Source organism: Taudactylus pleione, unplaced genomic scaffold (assembly GCF_031769625.1).
Source record: "Taudactylus pleione unplaced genomic scaffold, aTauple2 ptg000006l, whole genome shotgun sequence".
NCBI classification, from domain to species: domain Eukaryota; kingdom Metazoa; phylum Chordata; class Amphibia; order Anura; family Myobatrachidae; genus Taudactylus; species Taudactylus pleione.
The window spans coordinates 20,786,504-20,811,936 of NW_028284409.1; the positions used below are offsets into that span (position 1 = coordinate 20,786,504).

The following is a 25,433-nucleotide window of genomic DNA, read 5'->3' on the forward strand; positions in this document are numbered from 1 at the left end:
ATATTTAAAAGATGAAGAACCAATCAAAGCAACGGAAGATCATTCTGTGTTCCCAGTAACAAGTGATGTTGTCCAGCGTCCAGATCGCATAGCAACAGATGGTGGAGTTCCTGTACAACAGGCGGAAGTAGAAGGAGTAACCAGCGAAGTGCTGGAGGGTAGCAAGTCGTGCCGGCAACTTGTAACACCATGTTGGGCAAGGCAAGTTATGTTGAATATGACTTCATGCAGTGTTTAAGTATTTGCTTACAGACAAGTTCATGTTGCAAAATTGGGCTCATATGGCACACTTAAAAAAAAGTGACAAAGAAGCCATGGCCATCAAGTAATCCTCATTTTGTGAAATGGTATGTATAGTGTGTAATTCTCTGATATATTATTGTTATATAATGATGAATGCTGGAATGATATGCTCTAATTATTTCTACCACAGACACTGTCAGAGAGTCTACCTCCTAGTCCTGCACTCAGAAGTCTGAGCAACATCATCCAGTATCTAAAACTTTGCTGATAGATAGCATTTGATTATATTCAAATGAAAAAAAAAATATGGTCATGTTTTGCTTCTTACAGGTGCCTGTATAATCGCCTGACCCCGCCCACTTCACTAGGAAGTGGGTGGGATGTGGGAGATTCGCCTACTCTTCCGGGAGTTCGGGGGACTACCTGAAAAAACTTGAGCCTCCCGCAACTTCCGGGAGAGTAGGAAAGTATGATGTAATATAATAATCACGTATTATATATTTTTTTATCACTGTATTTATAAAACAAATCTAAGCATATTAGTTTCACATATTCTACTACTGTAGTGTTCATAGATAATAATGCTTCCATATTTGTGGTTACAGAGGATTAAGGTATAGATGTTGATTTTAAAACATTAATAATTGGGTTTTCCAAAGTAAGCAGATGAAGTTGTTTAATCACCTCATAATATAGTACTGGGGAAGTGTGAATACACCATAAACCCTGTATTCATGTAAAATGTTTAATACTAATGTGTAAGCATAAGTGGGGATATGAGCTTATTTGCTCCTAGATTTAGCAGGGATGGAAACACATCTGTCGGGAAAGTCTTGTATATGCTACAAATACTGCTTTGTGGCTGTATGTGCAGCTCTGTATATGTGCAGATTTCCTGTTTTTTAGTTGGCATAAATGTGTCACATTCTGTATTTTGCCCAGGTAGAATTGTTCATATCTCAGAGATTTGCATACGTGTGAAAAATATGCCACTTTTGCCCTTGCTTTGTTTAATGAAAGTTTAACTCGTTTTACTGCCAACCCTGCACCAGCCCTGTAGAGTATGATTTATAGTTGGACACAGGACCATTCGCAATGCAGAAATATGCACAACTAGTGACAGTGATATAAACTGCATGTATGTAACACGTGGACCATTGTGCCGCAAGATTAAAAAAAAAAAGTTAACACCATAATAGGTGTTTTTTTACACTGTAACTAGACCTCTTTATCTACCCACTTCCCACAGATCTACTACTAAACCACAATCTAGAGGCAGTTGTCAACCTTCCAGCAGTTATATAGCACATCATACTTGCCTGTATCAATCCTGCATAATCTACCAGCTTTGCCGGTTTCCCTCCAATTATTGTATGCACAATTCAGCACAAAGTAGAACTAAAATTTTTATATTTAATTCAGCCTTCCTTTATATTGTAAGCTCTTGAGAGCATGCCCTCTCTGCTTTGTTTTCTATACATAAATATGGTTGCTGCACATTCATTTATATGAAGATGTGTAATTGTCTGTATCAGTTTTTATATATGCTACTTGTCTGTTCTATCTCTTCCCTTTTCTGTCACACTCTGGAACCTTTATGGTGTCTTACAATTAAATATCACACCATAGATAAGTGCATGGATGATTACCAGGTATCTCCATGAGGGTGGGCAAGGAACAGGGCCGGCAACAGAAATCTCGGGGCCCAGTACACTGATATCTCTGGGGGGCCGGGGCCCCACCTTCTCACCACCAGCCCCGACCTTGCACCCACACATAACGCCCCTGCATGTATGATATGTGAAGATTGATAATGTTAACTGAAAGATATGCAATCCTTTTAATAAAGTAAAATACACTATGGCTTACCACGCTGTCACTGATGCTGCAGGCAGGTCTTCTTGATCACAGTGCTGTGGATGCCTCTGGGGTAGGGGGATGTCGTCTGTAGCCAGCCTCAGACCACCATCACCTTTCTTAGCCCACAACCCCCTTCACCTTCCTCAGCCCGTAGTCCCATCACCTTCCCCAGCCTTCAGCCCCCTTCACCTTCCCCAGCCCTCACCCCCTTCCTCTGCCCCAGCCTTCAGCCCCCTTCACCTTCCCCAGCCTTCAACCCCCTTCATCTTCCTCAGCGCCCACCCCTTCCTCTGCCCCCAGCACCTTCCTCCGCACTCAGCCACTTACCACCGCAGCACAGTCCACTGTGTGCGGTGTGCCTGACCGGCGGAGACAATGTGCGGTGGGTTGACCTATCATGTCACGCTGCTTCGTTGCTTGAAGAGGTCATGTCCAGCCTGGGCCAGAGTACAAAAGAACAGGGCCGCAGATATGGGTACCGGTGGCCACGGATGAAGCACTAAATCTGCTGTCCGCGGACCCACTTTGTGCCCGTCTGGGCCCTGGGGCCCCACTGGACCTTGGGGTGTACCCTTAGTCCTCCCCTGTCGCCGAGCCTGGGCAGGACCAAACTATCTGGGCCTGGGCCTCTGTAGAGTACAACCACATCTCCCTCAGCGTGCGCCACCACTTCAAAGCAGCGCACACTATAGTCTCAATGTTAACGACAGGGTGTAGCCACAGCCACCTCCTATATCAGAACTCACACAATGTCTCGGCAGCTCTGGTGCCTACAATTCTTTTTAAAACATAATTCTTTAAAACTTGAAGAAAATCTGTTGCACTAACATTGGGCCATAGAACCCATGAATATTTAATCTTAGCCCCCTGGTTTCAGAGGAAGACAAAATATCTTTTTCTAAGTCCCTTCTTTCAAGTGAGTTGTTTGAAGAAAATTGAGACTATAGAGATCATAAAATATACCCTACCCTAAACCCTTAGCACAAGCTCTAACCCAAGTCCTAATACTGATCCTAGCACTAACTGTGCTTATATCTTGCATTATCAAATTATCACTATATAAGAAACTCTGTCAGAGATGTATCAAACCTTCTAAAGATGACAAATGGAAACGTTGCATATAGCAACCAAACAGTATCTGGAACTTACTTATCAAACTTCCCCACTGTCCACTTTATGGTGCGTACACACGGTCAGATATTACAGGACGATAAGAACGATAACGATATCGATCATATCGTTATCATTCATATCGTCCTGTTTTTGGACCCTTCCAACCCCCAAATGATGGTCGATGCGCGGGCATGGATGGTCGATATCGATATCGACCAACGCCCGTGCATGCAAGCCAACATGGTCGATATCGACCAGGTTAGCCTGATTACTATAGGGACCCGAGCTCGACATACGCTGGTCGTTATAGTTATTTGGGGGTTGGTGCATGTGCTGGATGTTCGATAACGAACATCCAGCACATGCAGGATGATCAGACGATATCTGATCGCTCCATGTGTACTGAGCATTAGAAGGTTTATACATCTCTCTGTCCCAGCCCAGTCAGCACCAGTAAGAAGATACATGTCAATAACATTCCACCATGCCAAAGGGGGTAGTCTGTGAACGGAAGGACAAGCACTCAGCCAGTTCAAACTTCAACTACATTTTTATTACCAGGCTTTATTTTAACAACCTCATGGATGATGTATATTGTAGAACATTTACTAATTGCAGTCCCTTAAATGCCAGTCCATAAAGCAAATAAGTGAGAAAATAAAAAAAAAACTTGTGGCATTGAGATTACAGAAAATATGAGGTGTGGCTATTAAATAACGAGACTGATGCTATAATTTATGTTTAATTATATTAAGTACATTTTAACTCTGTTCCCCTTCTATAGCCACAAACATTTGCATTCTTATTTTCATTGGTCAAAGCTGTGCCGTAGCTCATTATCTGTCAGCTGTCTCAACAGCTCCATCATTTTCTTCCCTACCTCAGTAACTGATGCAAAACGGGTTCCCTTGAGTACAGATTTGACTTTAGGTAAAAGAAAGAAGTCACATGGTGCTAGGTATTGTGAGTATGGAGGGTGTTCTAGCACTGCAATCTGTTTCTCGCCCAAAAACTGTTTCACAGAGAGAGCTGTGTGGGCTGGTGCGTTATCCTGATGGAGGATGAAACCATTTTTCCACAACTCTGGCCTCTTTCTTCTGATTCTTTCCAGCAAAGTTGCTAGAACATTTTGTAGTAATGTTGAGTCTTCATTCGGATGCTGAGTTGATGGTCAATTAGAACAATTTTCTTAATTTTTTCCACATTTTAATTTGTTTTTGATGTGCAAGTTCATTATCTTCAACAGCCTCGGGACTGTCACTAAATCTTATTTGTCACTCACTGTAAAAAGCACACATACACTCATCATAAATTAGATCCACATAGTTGCTCTCACCTGTGCCTTGACAAAGACCATACATGGTTGAAACGCATCAGTAAGCAGGTGAGAGTGATCCTCCTCAGATGCCAAGGACCCTTCCTGATAGAGACAGCAGTGTGAGGGTGATTGAGTAAAGCTGAATCCCGGGTTATCATCAAACTGCTTTACATGCTCAACCCTTTTTGAGCTAACACTTCAGGTAGGCTGACTTGCTAGAGAGATATGTTTTAGGAAGACGCTCCTTGTGCTAAATTATAAGCATAATTTTTATCAGTGTGGAAAAAAAAAATTATTCATTTTTTTTATCTGTGTGGAAGAATTTTCTTATTAAAATAAAAAATATATAATGCACTAGATGTGCTATATATTTTTTCTTATTATTCCAAATGCTCTAATAAGAAAAAGTGAAAAGATGCTGCCAAAGAGGGGTATTCAATATGGGAGCGAAAAGTCCGTGCTGGACTTTTCGCTCCACATCGGAGATTTTACTGGGATAAAGTATCGGGCGCGCGCCCGCTTTATCCCCGTATTCAATATAAAACCTACGAAAACGGGAACCTGCGAAGTGGGATCTGAGTAAAAAAACAAAATTTACCTGGAATAAATTGTAGGACCCCCTAAAACTGTAAAAACATGGGGGATCATTATGGGTACCCCCGTTTTAGCCTGCAAATGAAAGTCGGGGATTTAAATAGCCACAGCAGGTGTTTTTTTCCCAACATTGAAGAAGTGATGCAGAAGACCACTTAGGTTATTTTTTTTCATTTTTTGAAGTGGTCCCATCAAATTTGGGGTACATGAAAATGGGTACTAGCATATTTTTTTCAATTCTGCAACTATGCACCTGCCGCTAATAATCTATTCTAGAAAACACCTGCCGCATACTTGCAGAATAGCCCTGAACCTATTTCCCTATTGTTAAATACTTTTTTCCTTTTTTTTATTACCCCAATTTTTAAATTAATTTTTTGGGGTGTCCCTATTTTTTTAAAAACTTTTTTTGACACAGTTATTTTTAAAATGTCATTCCCAGGGGTGCAGGCTATCTTTTTTAAGCCTGCACCCCTAAACCCCAATTCTGCACTTTTTTTCGCCACCTATTTAGTGGTGAAAAGTTATCCCCGGTTTTTTTCAAAGACTTTTCGAACCTGCAAAAAGTCTTTGAAATTGAATACGATGTAAAACCAAAACCAGCGAAAATGGCATCATTGGTGCAAAATAATCGCAAAAAATTAGTTTTTGCTCCATATTGAATACCCCTGAGAAGCTGGTACTAAGCAACATATCAGCATCCGTGAGGACCTATGTAAAGATTGGAGAACAGGTGAAAGGGAATCCTGTCTGAAATTGCATACTAGCAGGGTTGAACACAAGTTCAACCCAGCTCGTGGTGCGAACGGGTAACCTGGGTCGAGGTGAACCGGGGTCCCGTTCATTGCATAGGGAGCGGGCACTTGGAGATGATCTCATCTCCAAGCGCCAGCTCATCACGTGACGCTGATGGCGTCATCAACCTGGCATTATTACAGGATCGTTCCGCCAGTCTGAAAGGGTTCTCAGGCTGGTCGCACCCGGGATGGAGTCGTGCACAAATCCCGGGTGTGACCCTCAATTTGCTATCTGAAAGGGGTATAGGAAGGAGAATTTTTCAAGTATACTGCACATCTGAGACAGCATTGATAAGGCTAGACGTCCTAATTTTTTAAACATTTAAGCAGTAACAAATGAAAGATAAAAAGACATTGTTTCTATTTTAATATTTATTCCCAAAAGAATGTTAAGTAAATGTGGGAAAGTTTGAAGAACTATTGTATATTTCATCACTTAAGCAAGAATTTGTGATAGTTATTCTTTCTGTTTTGAGAACTATTTTCTGTAATCCCAGCACCATAAATTTTCTAAATTCTCAGGTTAGGTGAATATTGAGTAAATTTACTAAGCTCCGTGTTGTTGGCCAAGTTTGTCCATGTTTAAACACGGGTAGGAACAATCAAACATGGGAGGTTTTTTTTTTTTCAAAGAAATCCAGGAAAATATTAAGCTCCCGTAATTTACGGGATTGTGTTTTCCGATGGTGTAGCAGATCGTTTCTGCCCGTGTTTCCCTCCCGAGCAAGCAGCCTTCACATATTAGTGAGATACATGCAGGCTGCTTGTGTGTAATAATGAGTTATTAAAGGGTCAATATATAAAAAAACTGATGTGGGGTTCCCCAGTTTTTTTTTTTTTTATCAGGTCAGGGGTGCTCAGGAGAGAGGGACCCCTTTATTAGGTGGGTTCCCAACTCCTCTGGGATCCTTGGCCTGGGCTGACTAGTTTGGGGTGTTAATGCTTTGGCCGGAGTGACCCAGTGAAAGGGTCCCCGGCTGTGGCATTACACTTCGGCTCCGGTGCAGTTTTTAAAAATATGGGGACCCCCACGCTATTTTGTCCCCGTATTTTTAAAACCAACACTGGCTCACAGAGCCCAGTGCTAGTTCATAAAATACGGGGGACCCCTACACATTGTCTCCTGTATTTTTATAAACAGGACTGGCTTTTTTAAAATAATTATCCCTTTATTTTTTTCATTACAGGCAGAAACATACACAGGTCACACTGATCTGTGGTACAGTGCATCCGGAAAGTATTCATAGCGCTTCACTTTTTCCACATTTTGTTATGTTACAGCCTTATTCCAAAATGGAATAAATTCATTTTTGTCCTCAAAATTTTACACACAATACCCCATAATTACAACGTGTAAAAAGTTTTTAGAGATTTTTGCAAATTTAATAAAAAAAACCCTAAAAACTAAGAAATCACATGTACAGAAGTATTTGCCTTTGCTCAATACTTTGTTGATGCACCATTGGCAGCAATTACAGCCTCAATTCTTTTTGAATATGATGCCACAAGCTTGGCACACCTATCTTTGGGCAGTTTCGCCCATTCCTCCCAAACGTCAGTGCCCAGCCATTTTCAGATCTCTCTAGAGATGTTCAATCGAATTCAAGTATGAGCTCTGGCTGGGCCACTCAAGGACATTCACGCAGTTGTCCTGAAGCCACTCCTTTGATATCTTGGCTGTGTGCTTAGGGTCGCTGTCCTGCTGAAAGATGAACCGTCGCCCCAGTCTGAGGTCAAGAGCGCTCTGGAGCAGGTTTTCATCCAGGATGTCTCTGTACATTGCTGCATTCATCTTTTCCTCTATGTTGACTAGTCTCCCAGTTCCTGCCGCTGAAAAACATCCCCACAGCATGATGCTGCCACCACCATGCTTCACTGTAGGGATGGTATTGGCCTGGTGATGAGCGGTGCCTGTCTTACTCCAAACAGAACGCCTGGCATTGACGCCTAAGAATTAAATCTTTATCTCATTAGACCAGAGAGTTTTGTTTCTCGTGGTCTGATAGTCCTTCAGGTGCATTTTGGCAAACTCCAGGCGGGCTGCCATGTGCTTTTTATTAAGGAGTGGCTTCTGTCTGGCCACTCTACCATACAGGCCTGATTGGTGGATTGCTGCAGAGATGGTTGTCCTTCTGGAAGGTTCTCCTTTCTCCACAGAGGAATGCTGTAGCTCTGACAGAGTGACAATCGGGTTCTTGGTCACCTCCCTGACAAGGGCCCTGCTCCCCCTATGATCGCTCAGTTTAGACGGACGGCCAACTCTAGGAAGAGTCCTGGTGGTTCCGAACTTCTTCCATTTATGGATGATGGAGGCCACTGTGCTCATTGGGACCTTCAAAAGCAGCAGATATTTTTCTGTACCCTTCCCCAGATTTGTGCCTCAAAACAATCCTGTCTCTGAGGTCTACAGACAATTCCTTGGACTTCATGCTTGGTTTGTGCTCTGACATGCACTGTCAAGTGTGGGACCTTATATAGACAAGTGTATGCCTTTCAAAATCATGTCCAAACAACTGAATTTACCAGAGGTAGACTCCAATTAAGCTGTAGGAACAGCTCAAGGACGATCAGTGGAAACAGGATGCACCTGAGCTCAATTTAGAGTTTCATGGCAAAGTCTGTGAATACTTATGTACATGTGATTTCTTAGTTTTTAGTTTGTTAATTAAATTTGCAAAATATCTCAAAAAAACTATTTACACAACAAAAATTTTATTTATTCTATTTTGGAATAAGGCTGTAACATAACAAAATGTGGAAAAAGTGAAGCGCTGTGAATACTTTCCAGATGCACTGTAAGTATGACTAACTGTAACCCTCCCCCTAGTGCCAAATCCTAACCTCCCCTCTCATAGCCTATCCTGCTTCTAGTGCCAAACCCTAACCTTCCCTCACGCAGCCAAACACTAATCTGCTGCAGGTCCATGTAGAATGTCGGCATTCTGCAGATGCCAACATGGTCATTGTCAACATTACGACCACATCCCCAATAGGGGCAGTTTAAGAGAGGATGGGGTCCATGTGCTCCCTCCATCAGGCCCCCTTCCCTACGTAGAGCAGTACACCCTGGCATTGTGCAAAAGTCTACTGCACATGCGCAGCTCTCCAGTAACATGGAGACCTTTCTACTGTACATGCGTAAATCTCTGGAAAAATGTTTCAGCCTGTATATATATATATCAATTAGGTGTGAGAATAGTAAAAATCCTGCACCTGCTGAGTTTTTCCTGCAGGTGCAGGATTTTTGCGATTTCATTTTTCATTTTTTGTGCGCCAGGAGGTTTTTGTTTTAGTATCTCCAGAGCACGACCAATTTTCCTAAATTCCATATTTTAATTAAAAATGGTTGGGAAATGCTCTGGGACCCCAGCAGCACCCCTCCTAATGACTAATTAAGCAACTGGAAATTTCCAATTAGTTTAGTCAATACTCACCTTCCGAAGTGCTGTCCTCCCTCCAGTGCCGGGACCAGGTCATCTGTGTGTAAGTATGTTTTGTTAGTGTGTGCAGTATGTGTGTGTCTGTGTGAGCCCCCCCGGAGGCAGCTGCAGGGAGAACTACATTTCGCAGCAGCCCCCTCCCCAGTGCAAAGATAGAGGGGTGATGACACGGAGCCGTGGAGACCACCAGAGAGGCAGGTAGGTTTTTTTTTTCTCGCACCGCAGCGTTTTCAGTGCTAAAAACCCTGCGTGAATATTTTTAATTGAAAACCGTGGGTATCGGGAGCGCGCATACCCGCGGTAAATCACATTTGGGCGCAAGGTCCGTAGATAATACCTAGCTCCCAATTGAATATGCCCTTAAGTACTTCAGCCTGTTGTTCACTAGTTTGAAACTATGGGCCTGTCAGCAAGGAGAGAACGCACACACTTGGCTGATGTTTTTGCTCTGCGCATGCATCGATTAGATTGTGGTACGCAGACTACATGTAGTGTGTACGCAGACCTTTCCAAAAATGATTAACAGGAAGTGCTGTTTGTTGATGGTGATGGGGGTTGGTCAGGCGAATGCAGGCGTAATAACGCCATTATAGGGGCGTGCATAATTAAGACAGTGCGGCAGCATATGCAGCCATACCTGTACACAGGAAGTGCCCATATTCCTGCGGCAGGTCAGATCAACCACTATTGTGCATATAGGTCTGATGGTTCTCGATGTTACCGTTGTTTAAGCTATCTGATTAGGCTGTGAGTAAAGGGAGATGGGCAGCTTAGTATGGGGCTGGGCGTCTGCATCTTGTGCTGTGGTCTCCATGCGTATGCATTGATTAGCATATTCTCGCAGCGGACGGGTGCATGCGTCTGCTAGCGTGTGTTCCTTGCTGAGTCAGGCCCTATATCAGAGTCACTGAAATTGTGCCACACAAATGGCGCATTTTGTTTTTGACAGCTGCTCTAAGAAAACCAAAATGAAATAACACAAATTTTATTAAACATCACATTTCTGCACAGAAAAAAATGGACTGATTTTCTACATTTTCTTTGATCGTTACTGAGGTCAGTTCTTTAAATATTGCCATTATTCTGTTTATTTATACAATTTTTTTAAATATTTTATTCCTGTAATATGGTCTGGACACAGAAGCATCCACCGTTCTGCCTGGGGTCCACACATAGCAATGTAAGTGAACAATGTATTGTTTTCCACATTGATGCAGAGTTGAATTCGCACCAATCTGGGTAGCGTATTGTTCATGAATTCACACTGAGCAAACTCAGAAAATAGGATCAAATGCGAGAATGCAGTCTTATGCAATTTAGAAGCAATAACACTACTGAAGTGGTGAGAAGAAGTATTCTCACATAGGCATGTTGTACAGTACATGCTATAAGAAGATGCAAGTACTCGCTGATGATGATAACGACTTGTCAGAAAATGGGCAGATATTCTGCCTATGAAATGGCGTACACGGGTTGGGTATGGATTGCCGGCGGTCGGGATACCGCTGGTCAGAATACCGACAGCGGCATCCCGACATCCATAGGTAAGTATACTAGCACTAACCCCTACCCCAACCCTCCCTAGTGCCTAAACCTAACCTCCCCCTCCCCGCACCCTAAACCTAACCCTCCCCCTAGTGCCTAACCCTAACTCTAGCCCTCCCTTAACACCCGATACTTACCTTCGGGGTGGCGGCAGTCAGCATACTGGTGCCGGGATCCCAACGCTTTCAGGATTTTGGTGACGGCATATAGACCTTCGGCATCCCACATGCCGGGATGCTAACTACATCCCGGCATACACATCTCGTGTGCTTCTTCTAGGCAGAAACATGCTTTTAAAAAAATTTACTCCCATTTTACTTCCAATTGAGAACAGCCCCTCTGTGCCTGTTTTATTTTGCATTCTCACTAGGGAACACTTACTAACACCTCTGGTGACAGTACTCTCACAACTGAGTGAACACATCAGAAAAAAATGTTTTTTGTCTTATCCCATAAAGACAATTTCTAATGCTGATCACTCATGTTACAATATTGCCTGAAGCTTCGCACACACTGGACTATCTGTGTACGGAGCAATATTGGCAGTGGTGGGCCCGATGCCGGCAACGACGGTGGGTGGTGGTGGGGGTTAGCGGGGCCATGCTGCATTCGGCAGCATGGCATAGTTAACGATATCCCCAGATTGGACTGCATATACAGAAGACGGGATATCGTTAACGACCCATTCTTTGTTAATTTCATACACACTGGACGATTTGAATGTACATTGTTCAACGATATCATTGTCGTTCATAAAAATCGCTCAGTGTGTATGGGGCTTTAGATATCCGGCATTTAGTAAGAAATTTGTGTATGGGCCCAAAATGAGGATAAGATATTTATTGTTCATGTTAGTAAATGCAGTCTGGTTAGGAAAGGTGATGTATACGGAATGGGTATGTAATGCCGGCTGTCAGGATGCTTACTGTCACAATACCGACAGCGGCATTCCGATGGTTGGTATCCCGACAGGTATACTTGCCCTCCCCCCTTCTCCCCCTAACTCTCCCCTCTTGTAGCCTAACCCGAACCTTCCCCACCCTAACCCTCCCCGTTAGGTTTAGGAACTAAGGACCTTATTCAGAGGCCGCCGTACGGTCGACCGCCTCGGTGTTTTGCCAGTGCGCAGGAGCTGGCTCCCTCGTGCGCATGCGTGAGACCCGCTACGACCGACTGCGCCCGTCGTAGCGGGTCTCTTTCCAAAGGGGGCGAGTTGTCGATGTTGATTGACAGCTCGCCCCGTTTGGAAGGCGGGCCGGGGGGGGTGGCAGCCCAAACGGAGGCGTTCCCATGGGAACGCCTGCCGTTTGGGGGAGGCCCCACTGACATCACTAGTGATGTCAGTGGAGAGCTTCCGGCTCTGACAGAGCCAGAAGCTCTCCGGGGCTTACGACAAGTGAGACCCTACCCTAGGGTCTCGTCGTAAGCCCCGATGGTCGCGATGGTCAGAGACCATCGCGACCATCACCCGAGCGGTCGTTAGAGCTGTGGGTGTTAACCCACAGCCTAACGACCGCAACAGAGGCGGGCGGTCAGGATGCAAGTGACCGCCCAGTTTCTGAGCGACCGCTTGCATCCTCCGACCGCCTCTGAATGAGGCCCTAAGTCTCCCCTCTTCGTGGAATACCCTAAACCTTCCCCCTTAGTGTCTAAACCTAACCCCCCCAGTGGTACCTGACCCTAACCCTTCCCCCTAGGAGTGCCTAACCCTAACCTCCCCCCCAAAACATAACACTAACTGACCTAAACCTGACCCCCCCCCCTCGCAGCTAACACTATGGGCGTACCTTCGTTCGGGCCAACGTCCTCCTGGATTCCGGCTTCGGGATTAAGATAGGAGCCAGTATTTTGCCGCCTATCTTAACTCCCTTTTCGGTCTCTTAACTACAGTACATCCCATGTGTACTATCAATCTGCATGTACAGTCATCTTCTGACCACACTAACACACCCCAGTGATAACTGAAGTCATATGTCCCCTCAGCCTGCATGCTGAATGTGTGGATCATGCCTAATCACTTATAGATTCTGTAGCTTAGCTACAGGGCAGACCTGATTGTATGGCCAGAAAACTAATGAATGAACCTTCGGCCTCGTGTGTCACAACGCACAGCAAGGCATTCATGGCCACACACCCAGGAGTGGTATATCTATTACACACACGTGTGTGTGGGTTACTTTTTATATTATTGTGAGAAGCAGCACAAATACATCAGTCAATAAAATAGTGTTCTTTATTAGTCCTTTTTTCTTGCAGAATTTATATTTATACTTTCCCGTGTGTTGTTTGGAGCTATATATTGATGTTTGTTGCATGAAGGGGACAAAGATTTAGACTGATGTTCCTGCAAAAAAAGGAAATATTAATTAATATAAATTCATAGTATAATCATTCTTTATTAAACTGGTAAAAGTAATTTTTATATATAAATAACTAAATGCTAAGGTCCTGATTCAGAGACGCAATGGCGATATTTACTCACATTGAACGATTTTTAGCCATTGAGCATGAGTGAAAACCGTTCTGCTCACATGTAGCGATTGGTTTGCGGTTACACTTGCACAGAGGATTTGCTCGCAAAGGTAGTCAGTGTTTGGGGGAGGTAACGGGGACGGTGGTTAAGGAAACACAAGCGTGTCATTATTCTGCACGCCATTTCATGGGCGTGCATAAATTAACCATTGCCATCTCCTTCGCAGCATGAGAACTCTCAGCGTGTCAGTAGAGACTAACGGGTATATTTACTAAAGTACAGGTTTTTAGAAGTGGAGAAGTTGCTCACAGCTTCAATTTAACATTTATCTAGCACCTTCTAAAAAATAATAGCTAGAATCTGATTGGTTGCTATGGGCAACATCTCCACTTCTAAAAACCCACACCTTATTAAATATACCCCTAATTATTTAGTAAGTGTTGGGTTGTAAAACCCGACACTTTTGTTTGTGTTCATGCCCGATATTTAAAGGGCAGTGCTTTTACTAGCCATGTCTGGCTAGTAAAAGCACTGCCCTTTTAAATATCTGGCATGAACATAAACAACTTAGTAAATAAACCCCACAGTGTTTGAGACAAGTGAGACTTCACTTAGAGGCAGCGTGGCTACCCTATCTGCATCGATGTTTACGCTGTTGCATGTCATCAGACGGATATGAGAAGGCAGCAGTGGGCGTCCCTATTTTTATGAAAACATTAGCGTACTTTTGCTATTGCAACCGTGAGAGTTTGCAGTTGCGATTGCATTCTCGTATATTTCAAATCAGGCACTAAGTAAGCACTAAGTAAGCAGTGATCCCTGGAGTTCTGCTACTGCGACTCTCAAAGAATTACTAATAATGTATGTCGTATTGATATTCTTATAGGAGCAGTGTGGCATAATACTCGGAAGAAGCAATGTGAAATACATTCACCTGTGCTCCATAAAACATACACTGCTGGTGAGAACTGAGGAAAGGTTTCAAAACTGCTTGTCTAAATAATTAGGCCACGCGAGCATGTGTGGTATAGGCCATGTTTTAAACCAGGGATGGGGAACCTCAGGCCCGGGCGCCGTATAAGGTCCGCAGAATCATTTGGTCTGGCCCTCTGAGCTTTTTTTCTGCTAGCCTCATCTGGCTAGAAGGGTGCCTGGAATGGCACCCTGCAGCCAGAATCTATGCAGCAGTGCCACCTGGCGCGCACTTAGGGCCTGATTCAGAGCCGAACGCTCTGACCAGAGCGCTCGCTCTGAATCAGTGCCCTCCCCCCTGAAAATGGAGCGGCCTCCTGGCCGCTCGCATAGCTGTGGGTGACCACCCCCAGCATATGCGAGAGGCCAAAAAGATGGTCGCGATGGTCAAGACCATCGCGACCATCGGGCTTGCGACGAGACCCTGCGGTAGGGTCTCGCTGCCGCAAGCCCAGGAGTGATTTTGGCTCTATCAGAGCCAAAATCACTCCAACTGACATCATTACTGATATCAGTGGGGCCAGCTTGAGACGGTAGGCGTTCCCATCAATCAACATCGACAGCACGCCCGCTTTGGTGCGAGACCCGGAGCGACGGAGAGCCCGTCGATATCCGGGTCTCGCACATGCGCACGACGGAGCTCCCTCCTTCGTGCGCATGCGCAGTGGGGCAACATCGACCCGCTTGCGAGCGCCCTGCGCTCGCGAGCGGGTCTGAATGATCCCCTTAGGACGCTTCAGACGGTCACACCGCTGCCCTTACAGCACCGTCAGGATGCTCTGGGCATTGCTGTAATCACCGGCGATTGTGGCCCCGCCCCGTGTGACATCACACAGAGGGAGTGTGGCCTGCACAGGGCCCGCAAATAATGTTATATAGATCAAAATGGCCCTCGGCAGAAAAAAGGTTCCCCATCCCTGTTTTAAACAACTTGCTGACATCTCTAAACGCTGCCCGAACTTAGCATAGCACTGGGATAATTGAAGCCAATACAGAAATGGACAGTTCGTGAACACTTATACTTTTGTTTTTTTTCTTTATAAAGCACAAATATAATACACAGCAGTTTGACATCAGAAATTACATTGTGAACAAATACTGAAAAATCAGAGTTATGGTATAACATGCCTTAGATAACTCTTTTTCTTCGAGGTCCATAGGGTCCACAGAATCTTCCATGGGGTATGTAGTTGGAGAGATCCATTGCACCAAACAGCTACAGCTTTGAAGCTCCCAGCATGCACTGGTCCTCCTCCCTATATACCCCGTCACCAGCCACAGGCTGATAGCCAGGTGCAGACCTAAGTCTAACCCAGCCTGCAGAAAAGCAAGTACTCTTGAAACCTTGAAAGCCTTAGGGTCATATTTTGTTTGGGAACACCAAGAAAAATATGAATGCCAAATCTGTGATAGATGCAGGCTGAAGCAGGCTTCCTTGCCCTCATCATCGTCTGGATCAAAGAAGCAGAGAAACCCTTGACCTTTAAGACGGAAGCCTCAATAGCCACGCCATTAAAGCCAGCCGAGGTAAATCTGGATATAGATAGGGACCCTGCACTAGCAAATCTGGTCGTAGAGGCAGTGGAAGTGGCCTGTCTATAGATAGACATCTCAGATCGGTGAACCAAGGTCTCCCGGGCCAGGCAGGAGCTATTAGTATTAACCTGCATCCTTCCTGCTTGAAATTTCTGACGATTCTTGGGAGGAGGGATATTGGAGGAAACAGGTATGCCAATCTGAAGTACCACCTTACCACCAGAGCATCCACAAAGGCAGCTGAGGGGGTCCCTCGTTCTAGAGCCGTACCTGGGGACCTTGTCGTTGTGGTGTGATGCCATGAGGTCTACGTCTGGTAATCCCCACCTGTCCACCAGGAGTTGAAAGGCATCCAGATGAAGAGCCCATTCCGCTTTCCAGTTGAGGACTCCTGGGATGATTATTGCCAAGATTGCTGGAAAATGGCATTCTGCCCACAGCAGAATGTTTGCCACTTCCCTCATGGCTGCCGGACTTCGTGTGCCTCCCTGATGGTTGATGTAGGCCACTGTGGTCGCGTTGTCGGACTGAATCTGGACAGGCCTGCTGTGAAGAAGGACCTGCGCCAGACTGACCGCTTTGTGCACTGCACGAAGCTCCAAGATCTCTATCGGTAGGTGACTTTCCTGGATGTCGTCCACCTCCCCTGAAAGGTGTGACGCTCTGCCACCGCACCCTATCCTCGCAGACTTGCATCCGTGGTCTGGAGTACACAATCTGGGACCCATAACGGATGACCCTTGTATAAATGAGTCGTCTCCAGCCACCAAACGAGGGAGAGCCGAACCTCTGGTGAGATGCGAATCATCTGAAACTTTATCCGATGATACTGACCATCCCAATGAGACAGAATCCATTGCTGCAGGGACTTGGAGTAGAACTGGGCATACGCCACCATATCGAATGTGAATACCATGGAGCGCAGCACCTGCATTGCCAGGTGAACCGACACACTTTGTCCAGTAGACCGCGCACACGAGACTGTAGTGCCGCAATCTTGTCCTCTGGTAAGAGAATCCTCTGGCCCAGAGAGTCCAGCAGCACCCCCAAGTGCACTATCCGCTGAGTTGGAGAAAGAGGACTTTTTCCAATTTATTAGCCAGCCGTGCTCCTGTAAGCAGACAATGGTCATCTGCAGATGACATTGTAACGACTCCTGTGATTGTGCTAATATCAGGAGGTCGTCCAAATAGGGCAGTAACCTGACTCCTTAGTGTCTGAGATGAGCCGTCATCACTGCCATTATTTTGGTAAATACCCGAAGGTCTGTAGCAAGCCTCAAAAGGTAGCGCCTGAAATTGGTAATGTTGCTGATCATCAGCCAATCTTAGATATCCTTGGTGGGATCGTGCAATCGGAACATGCAGATATGCATCCTGTATGTCCAGGGAGACCATGAAATCTCCAGGTCCATTGCCAGCATAATTGACCATAGGGTTTCCATACGTAATTTGGGCACATGGATGAATCTATTGAGAGACTTCAGATTCAGGATAGGGCGATGTGACTCATTTGTTTTCTGAACCAAAAACAATTTAAATAATAACCCCTTCCCTGTTGCATCACAGGAACGGGGATTATGACTCCCGACCTCAGGAGGGCTAGACTCCCGGAAGGCCGAAGACCTGACCGGGTCTAAAGGTAGGGTTGTACCAACAAACCTTTGCGGGGGATGCCTCAGGAACATGATGGCATAACCCTGAGAGACCACCTCTCGAACCCAGGCATCTGTCGTGGTCTGATGCCAGGCCTGAGAAAACTGTAGGAGTCGGCCTCCAACCATGAGACCCCCCAGATGGAGGCCCGCCCCATCAGGCAGTGGGCTTACAGTCCGGCTTGAAGCGGGATGCTTAGCTGACCAGGACTTCTTGGTCTGCCATCTCCTGTGGGAATTATCCTGTCTAGGGGAAAACTGTCCCTTTGCCCTACCCTGTGGGCGAAAGGACCGAGCTGATGACTGCCTATAAGTAATATATAATACCTGCGCTTGAAGGTATGGTGTAATAGAAACAATGTATAACCCAAATATTGAAAAAATGATTATTTATTATGTAGGGATGGGTATGAATAGCAGATACAAATAGGATCTATATGAAGTCACAGTGCTACCCTGCTGAATATGGATGGGGGGAAGGGGGTGGGTGAAAAATGGGGAGGATATAATGCAGAATTGTTTCAAGTTCACCCTCCTAACCGGAAGGTTGTATGCTGTCCAGGGGAGTGAAAACAATGCAAAATACAACACACAAGAAAAAGAATATATAATAAAAAATTTAGATTAGTAAAAAAGTGTCTGTAGAGTTGCTGTATAAAAGTCTGGGGTGTTGCGCTCTGGAGGGGCGGCGTCCCGTGCCCTCCGATCCGACAACTTACCTTTATCTTCTGGGATTTCTGCTCACTTCTCCGTTGCTCCTGCGAGATGGGTGATAGAAACGCTGAGGATATCGGATGACACCTGTAGCGGCGGGGCGGCCTGAGTCTCACGATCCCGTGAGGTCACGTGATCCTCTGCCGTCCACTGCCTCTCACAGGTCGCTCGACTCCCTTCAGGAGAAGACTGGTCCGCGGCGATGCAGTCCGGGTGCGTGCCTAGTTACGCTCCATGCGACTAGAGGTACGGCTTCTCGTGCAGGAGACCGGATGCGGAGGTGGAGGCGTGGGGTATGCTGGGAAACGTAGTCTAATGTGTCCAACGCGTAGCAGCTGTAATGGCCTTCTTCAGGGACGTATGCAAGTATCTAATAGGAGGTGCTCTATATAGCGTCACCGATGATGACGTAATGGCACATGGGCGTATATCTGCATTGGGTGTATTTAGATCGGGTATGCCCTGTATCCCATAGGAATGGTCTATAGTCTGGGATACTGATGGATTAAGGTCTGCTGCTTCATATGCGCTATGCATAATCAAGTCCTGTCCAAAGTTGTATATCTTGTGCAGCCTAATAAGGAATCTAATCCATGGCTCAAATAATAGCCTTGTCACAAATAAATAATATGCATTAAAACCAGGTGTGCAATTTAAGCACTAGACCTATTATTTAGTCACTCTAAGGTAATTAGCCAATTGATGCTGGATGTTCTGTTAATTAACTTAACCACTAGTAATGGTATGTACTCTTATGATGTTGTAATGGATTTTACCTCGTTATCGATGTTAAGGCCTAATGGGCTCTGGGCCTGATTCAGACCCGCTCGCAAGCGGGTCGATGTTGCCCAAGTGCGCATGCGCGCGACGGAGATGGCTCCGTCGTGCGCATGCGCGCGACGGAGACGGCTCCGTCGTGCGCATGCGCGAGACCCGAATAACGACGGCCAAGCCGTCGTTATGGGTCTCGCACCAAAGGGGGCGTGCTGTCGATGGTGATTGACAGCACGCCCCCTTTGGTAGGCATGCTGGGGGCGTGGCTGCCCAGACGGAGGCGTTCCCATGGGAACGCCTACCGTCTGGGGCCGGCCCCACTGACATCACTAGTGATGTCAGTGGGAGTGCTTTTGGCTGTGATAGAGCCAAAAGCACTCCAGGGCTTGCGGCAGCGAGACTCTACCGCAAGGGTCTCGACGCAAGCCCGATGGTCGCGATGGTCTTGACCATCGCGACCATCATTTTGGCCGCTCGCTATAGCTGTGGGTGGTCACCCACAGCTATGCGAGCGGACAGGAGGCCGCCCCAAAAACTAAGAGAGACGGCCCTGATTCAGAGCGAGCGCTCTGTCAGAGCATCCGGCTCTGAATCAGGGCCTCTGTGCTTTAAGTGTAAAGATCCATTTTAGCTCTACTTTATTTAATCTCACTTCTAGATCACCCCCCCTCCAGTTTGGTGTAAGGGTTTTTATGCCTATTAGTCTTAAACCCGCGGGGTTACTGTTGTGTGCCACCTTGAAATGGTTTGAAAAATTATGTGTGATCAAACCATTTTGGATATTCTTTACATGTTCAGCAGTTCTTATGCGTAGTTTCCTAGTGGTTCTCCCTACGTACTGGAGACCACATGGACATTCCGCTAAGTAAATGACTATGCTTGTGTCACATGTGATGTGCTCCCCAATACTGAATTGTTTATTGGTTCTTACTGATGTAAAAGAAGTTATGCGTTTGGTAGTTATAGGGCTCAATCTGCAGGTTTTGCAATGTCCACAGTGGAAAAAACCTCCTTGAGGTCTCTGATTGGTTAATGTTTTTTGTATCTGTAACCTCGTTGCGATGTGGTTGATGTCGAGAGTACGGTTAAGGTCAGGTGCTTTCCGAAACACAAGGTTCGGTTTGCTTGGAAGAAAATTTTTAATTTGTGCAACTTGTTGAAGGACATGCCAGTGTCTCTGCAGTATTTTCCTCAATGGATTGGCCCCTCTGCTAAATTGGGTGACCATACAGGTTTTGTACTTGTTATCCAAATTTGCTTTGTGTTTAGTCTCTTTCGGAGCCAATAACGGTTCTCTATTTAATGTAAGTGCTTGCTGGAAAGCGTTTTATACCAGACCCAGAGGAGAGGTATACAGGGAGACGGACCAGACCTCTAAGACAACCAGCCTGCAGTAGTACGCACAACTGTGAACTGCGAGCGTCTCACACACGAGGTTGTCAGAAGTAGCAACCCAGAGGTGGGAATTCATAACCGGAAGTTGCATCTGGGTCGGGGGAGGAGCTGCCGGGAGAGCACCGATCTCCCCTAAGCTGCGATTTTGATGGCACGGGTACGCTGGCCTCACAGTAGTAGACGCTAACTAGTGCACTGTAGTGTGTCTACTACCCATCCCTGGTGACCGACGATATGGCCCCGGTCGCCTTAGCGAGTATACGTTACACAAGGCCTTCACCCGCAGCCGCCTCTGGTGCATCTCCTACAACGGAAGCCTGGACTTTGTTGTCAACGATTCCCCTCACGAGGAATCGCTTAACTGCCATCTCCATGAATCCGATCGCAGTCCGAACCCCAGCGACACCGCTAGCTAAGCTTCGCTGAGGCCCACCGAAATCCCCAGGGCATATAGCGGTACTGGCGTTTTGGCATCGGCAGAGGTAGATGGAGTCGCAGTATATGTGTCCTATTTGGCACCTAGCACTGCTCGACTCAGAAGTTCAAAAAACTAAGGTAAATCATAAAAGAAAAAGCCTGGGACTGCTTAGGCAGTCCCGCTGTTAAACAGGTGCGTCTGGATACTTTCCACGCACCACACAAAAAAAAAAGAATGACTGGGGCTGGAGGCGGGGTATATAGGGAGGAGGACCAGTGCATGCTGGAAGCTTTATAGCTGTAACCGTTTGGTGCAATGGATCTCTCCAACTACATACCCCAAGGTAGATTCTGTGGACCCTATGGACCCTGAAGAAGAAATTATTATTTTGTCTGGAACCAGAGGTAGAGGGACTGATTCAATGTGCACGCAGTGTCCATGCCGCACACAAACGGACAATATTTTCAGTCTGTACATGTGTCCGATTCACCACAGCCACAAAATTAATTTAGACACAGAGAGAGGCAGTTTTGGCGGGCATTTCTGAGTGGTAAAAATGGGGGTGACTAGCTAGACGGGGGCATGTTGCGGCCAGAAGTCTGTTGCACAGATTCTGATGGCCATGTTCAGATGGAGATTCTGCACCTCCATAGGGGTGGTGCAACCGATATAGGCTGATGGGGCATCTTAATGCACAAAGCAGCAAATTAGCACTGCACGCAATGGATGTCTCTGTACAGCTATCATCGGCATTGGCATAAACGCGCAGTCAGGCTGTGTCACAAGCAGCAGTTGCGGCTGTATCAGCATGCACCTCCGAATAGGACCCTGAAGCTACATTACCCCAGTCATGGTCCACAGCACACACCAGCAATTACCTATGGAACTCCGCACTGGTGTCAAAATTTAACGGATGTCTTAAAATCAATTATGGTACCGTATATGCACTTAAAAACATTATATTATATTCCCAGGACAACTGACCTATTCGTGTACAGTAGGTTTAGAGTTGTGTACAAATAGTGATGCTTTGCAAATTAAAATTCTAGACAATAACTCATGCAATGTAATTAAGCTTAGATATGAAAAAAAACACAACAACACAGCTGCAGCAGAAAAGTGAATATTGTTTCATGTATTCAAGGTTCAGGGATTGCTGTTCAGAATAAAAATTGCAGTCTAAAACAATATAAGAATTAGTAGTGTTCAAATGTTATAGGAAAGACAGAAAGCATTCATCAGCACCACCCAAAGGCCAAACTCCACCAACAATCCCAGCCCAGTAAAAAGTACTGTGCTGGAAGCCAATGTGTGCCATAGATTTTGTCTAGGACTCCTTAGGGCAGTGTCCAAATTGACTCTAATCTTGTAAAATGACGTGTGAAAGAATGAAATGCCAACAAAGGACTTTCACTGATAAAAGAAAAGTGAGAACGTTACGGAGGTGGACTTAAATGACCTATTAAACGATGATTATGCAGTATATACTAAAACAGTTGCCTAAGACTATCGCAATAGCAGTTATTTTATTTCTCTATTATCCTTTACATATTTCTCTAGTATTCTTTAGTGCCTATATGTTATGCAATTCTTTACAGAGACCAATTGTAGTCATCCTATCAGTTGCTGCTGTAAATCCCTATAAAACAAACACAAACTTGAGCACTCAGGTAACCCATGCTGCAACTTCAGGGAGAACACCAGACAGATTAGGACTCTGATCAGAGTCATACCCAATGGTAATTAATGTGGCACCATGACCAGGTGCTGTAGCCATTACCTCCCAGTCAGATTTTAGTTTTCATCAGTTTAATGGAAGTTAAGCTGACAAAGTAAACATCTGAATGACTTATGTTTTATAACATGTGTTCTCTATGGCCTTGTTATACACCTTTTAATATTTTATTAAAATGTCATGCTAGAGGCCAGTCCTTTTATTGGTGCTGCACCAGAAATGCCTGCTTTGACAACCACGAGTTTTGCTATGTGCTAACAACAAGATGATCTCTGTTTTGATAATATCAGCAAAACATTTCATACACATTTAGGACCTCATTCAGAGTCGGTCGAAGCGGCCGCACGGTCGTACGGGAAAAGGGGCCGGATATGCAAATGATTCCCTCGCAAGTTGCGTCCCTAAGTTCGGATCGGTAGCTGGCCGACCAAGGGGAGGAAGTGGCCGGAATAAAAAAAAAATACGCCCCCTTCTCGTACGCATTGCACGTCATCTCCGGGCATATAAGCATTAATCGAGACCATCGGGAACCATCGGAACTGGTCCTATAGATTGTAAGCTTGCAAGCAGGGCTCTCTTACCTCTATGTCTGTCTGTTATTACCCTGTTTTGTTCTATCAATGTTTCCAATTGTAAAGCGCAACGGAATATGCTGCGCTATATAAGAAACTGTTAATAAATAAAAAATAAATAAACTGGTCATAGAGCTTAAGGTTAACCATACCCTCTCTTAAGCTCTACGATCATGTCAGTGTAAAAACCTCCCATGTCACATGTTACATGACGCTACTTTGTTAATTATGCACTCCCATAAACCGTATGCACTCCCATAAAACGCCGTTCGCATTTTTAGGCACGCCTGCGTTTGGATCTCCACTCCCCCGTTTTCAAGCACCTTCCCCTGTTACCACCCACAAACACCTCAATTTGTCACTCAAACTACCGACCTGGCTGTGTTCAAGGAGAGAGAAATTTCTGATCGTAGCGGCTAGTTTGCACACGCGCATTGCAAACTTTACGCATGCGCAGTATAGCGAGCATCGGTGGCGTACGACCGTGCGGCCGCTTCGACCGACTCTGAATGAGGTCCTTAGTCCATTTAATGTATTTGTTATATACAGGTACCTTGTATGATACATAATTGATACAATGATATAGTACTTATAAATACATGTAAAATGCATCCGGTGTCATGATATATTTATACCTTCCAATGTCTGTTCTTTATTATATGTCTGATGATGCAGGGTCTTTTATCTCCAACTTGCTGAAATCAAAAATCCGCTTTTCCACTACTTCACGTATCAATACTAGAAGAGAATAAAAACCATCATTTCCATGCTACACCAATAATAATTACTAATAATGGCTGCATTGTAATAATTGTAGCTTACGATTTTTACTGCCTAACATTGTAATATACTGTATTAATCTCTGCGCTGCTTTGAGTTTTGTTCTTCGTTGTATGTAAACACAAACTTAGGGTGCAAAATGACCCTTCAATGGAACATGTCTTGGAAACCTGTGCTAAACAAAATACAGCCTCCAAGTCATGTTTGTCCGGTGTTTATTTAATTTTAAAAGAAAAAAGGGGGTGCTGTTAGGGCCCTGGGGCCCTAATCAAGGTTGACCGGGTTTATGAGGGCTTGTCCTGGCCTAAAGGGGGAGAGCCTTCCCATTACTGTGCTCCCTTGTGGAAGACTCCTACCCTGGACTAGCCAGCTATTTGTCTGTGCTATGGATCAACGATTGTTCCCCTCTCTTGCTCTCCCTTCCTACCTCCCACTTGCTGTCATTTCCTATCCACCCTCCTCAATCCACGCATGGAGCTGGTGCAGAGAATGCAAAGGAAGAAAATAAAGGTGTATGCCTCAGACAGCATTCATGAGCAGGTAAGTGTATTTGGAGTGGATTAATATAATGCAAATGTTATATGAGGAATGGTGGGGTATATTAATGCTATGTGAAGAATCTTTATTAAATGTAGGGAGCTACTGATGTAATGTGGATTTGATAAAGCTATCATGATATTGTAGGGGGCTATTAATGAAATTTGGGGTCTAAAGTAATTTTGAGGAGCTAATTTACAGTTAGGGTCCATCATGGTAAATTTGAATGCTATAAACTAGATAATAGGGCTGGTAGTGTGGACACAGGTCCAAAATTAACACTGGTGTATTTGCTCTTGTGCTAGAGAATTTAGACTATACGCTCACTTGGGACATGGACTGATATGAATGACAAATATTGTCTGTACAGCACTGCAAATATTAATGGCGCTATATAAATAAACATAATTTATCAAATGTGGGGTGGGATGTAATAGGGTGCGAGTTCTTTAAAAGTGCGAGTATAGCGCTATTTTTAGAACTCGCCCAACATAGTGGGATGCGAGAACATGCAAACTCATATGTTACTCGCATTTCCACAAATCTCAATGCCGAAACTTGAATCCAGATATTTTCCCATGAAAAACATACAACTCAGCCAATGTAAAGTTTTTACCTCACACAATATTACTTATCTACAACTGGCAAAATAATACACCTGGCTTCATGGGATCTCCCAGCCAAAGCATTCGCACCCCATGCTAGTCAGCCCAGGCCGGGGAACCCTGGGGAGGTGGATTCCCCCGTAAATAAAGGGGTTTACCCTGTCCAGGAGAACCCAAAGCCTGGACAGATAGCCGGGGGATATCCCTGGCACCCCTGGGTGGTGGGTACCGGGTTAATTGTGTAAAAGAATAGAATAAATAATATTGTCCTTTACAGGAGAACTAGAGGTCCCAGCAAGCCTCTCCTGCATGCTGGTACTTGGAGAACCACAAGTACCAGCATGCAGGGTATTAAGGG

At 45.1% G+C, this 25,433-nt stretch overlaps 1 protein-coding gene across 2 annotated transcripts in view; it reads right to left on the reverse strand.

Annotated features, from left to right (window-relative positions):
- Positions 1 to 13,144: 13,144 nt before the first annotated feature.
- RSPH3 (radial spoke head 3) overlaps positions 13,145 to 25,433 on the reverse strand; it is a 49,402-nt gene continuing 37,113 nt past the window's right edge. For both annotated transcript variants that reach the window (XM_088451750.1, XM_088451749.1), the window contains exons 9-10: positions 23,789 to 23,891; positions 13,145 to 13,254 (exon numbers count right to left, since the gene is read on the reverse strand). In XM_088451750.1, coding sequence (XP_088307876.1) covers positions 23,809 to 23,891 — 83 coding nt within the window. In that variant the 3' untranslated portion in view covers positions 13,145 to 13,254; positions 23,789 to 23,808. The remainder of the gene's footprint in view (positions 13,255 to 23,788; positions 23,892 to 25,433) is intronic.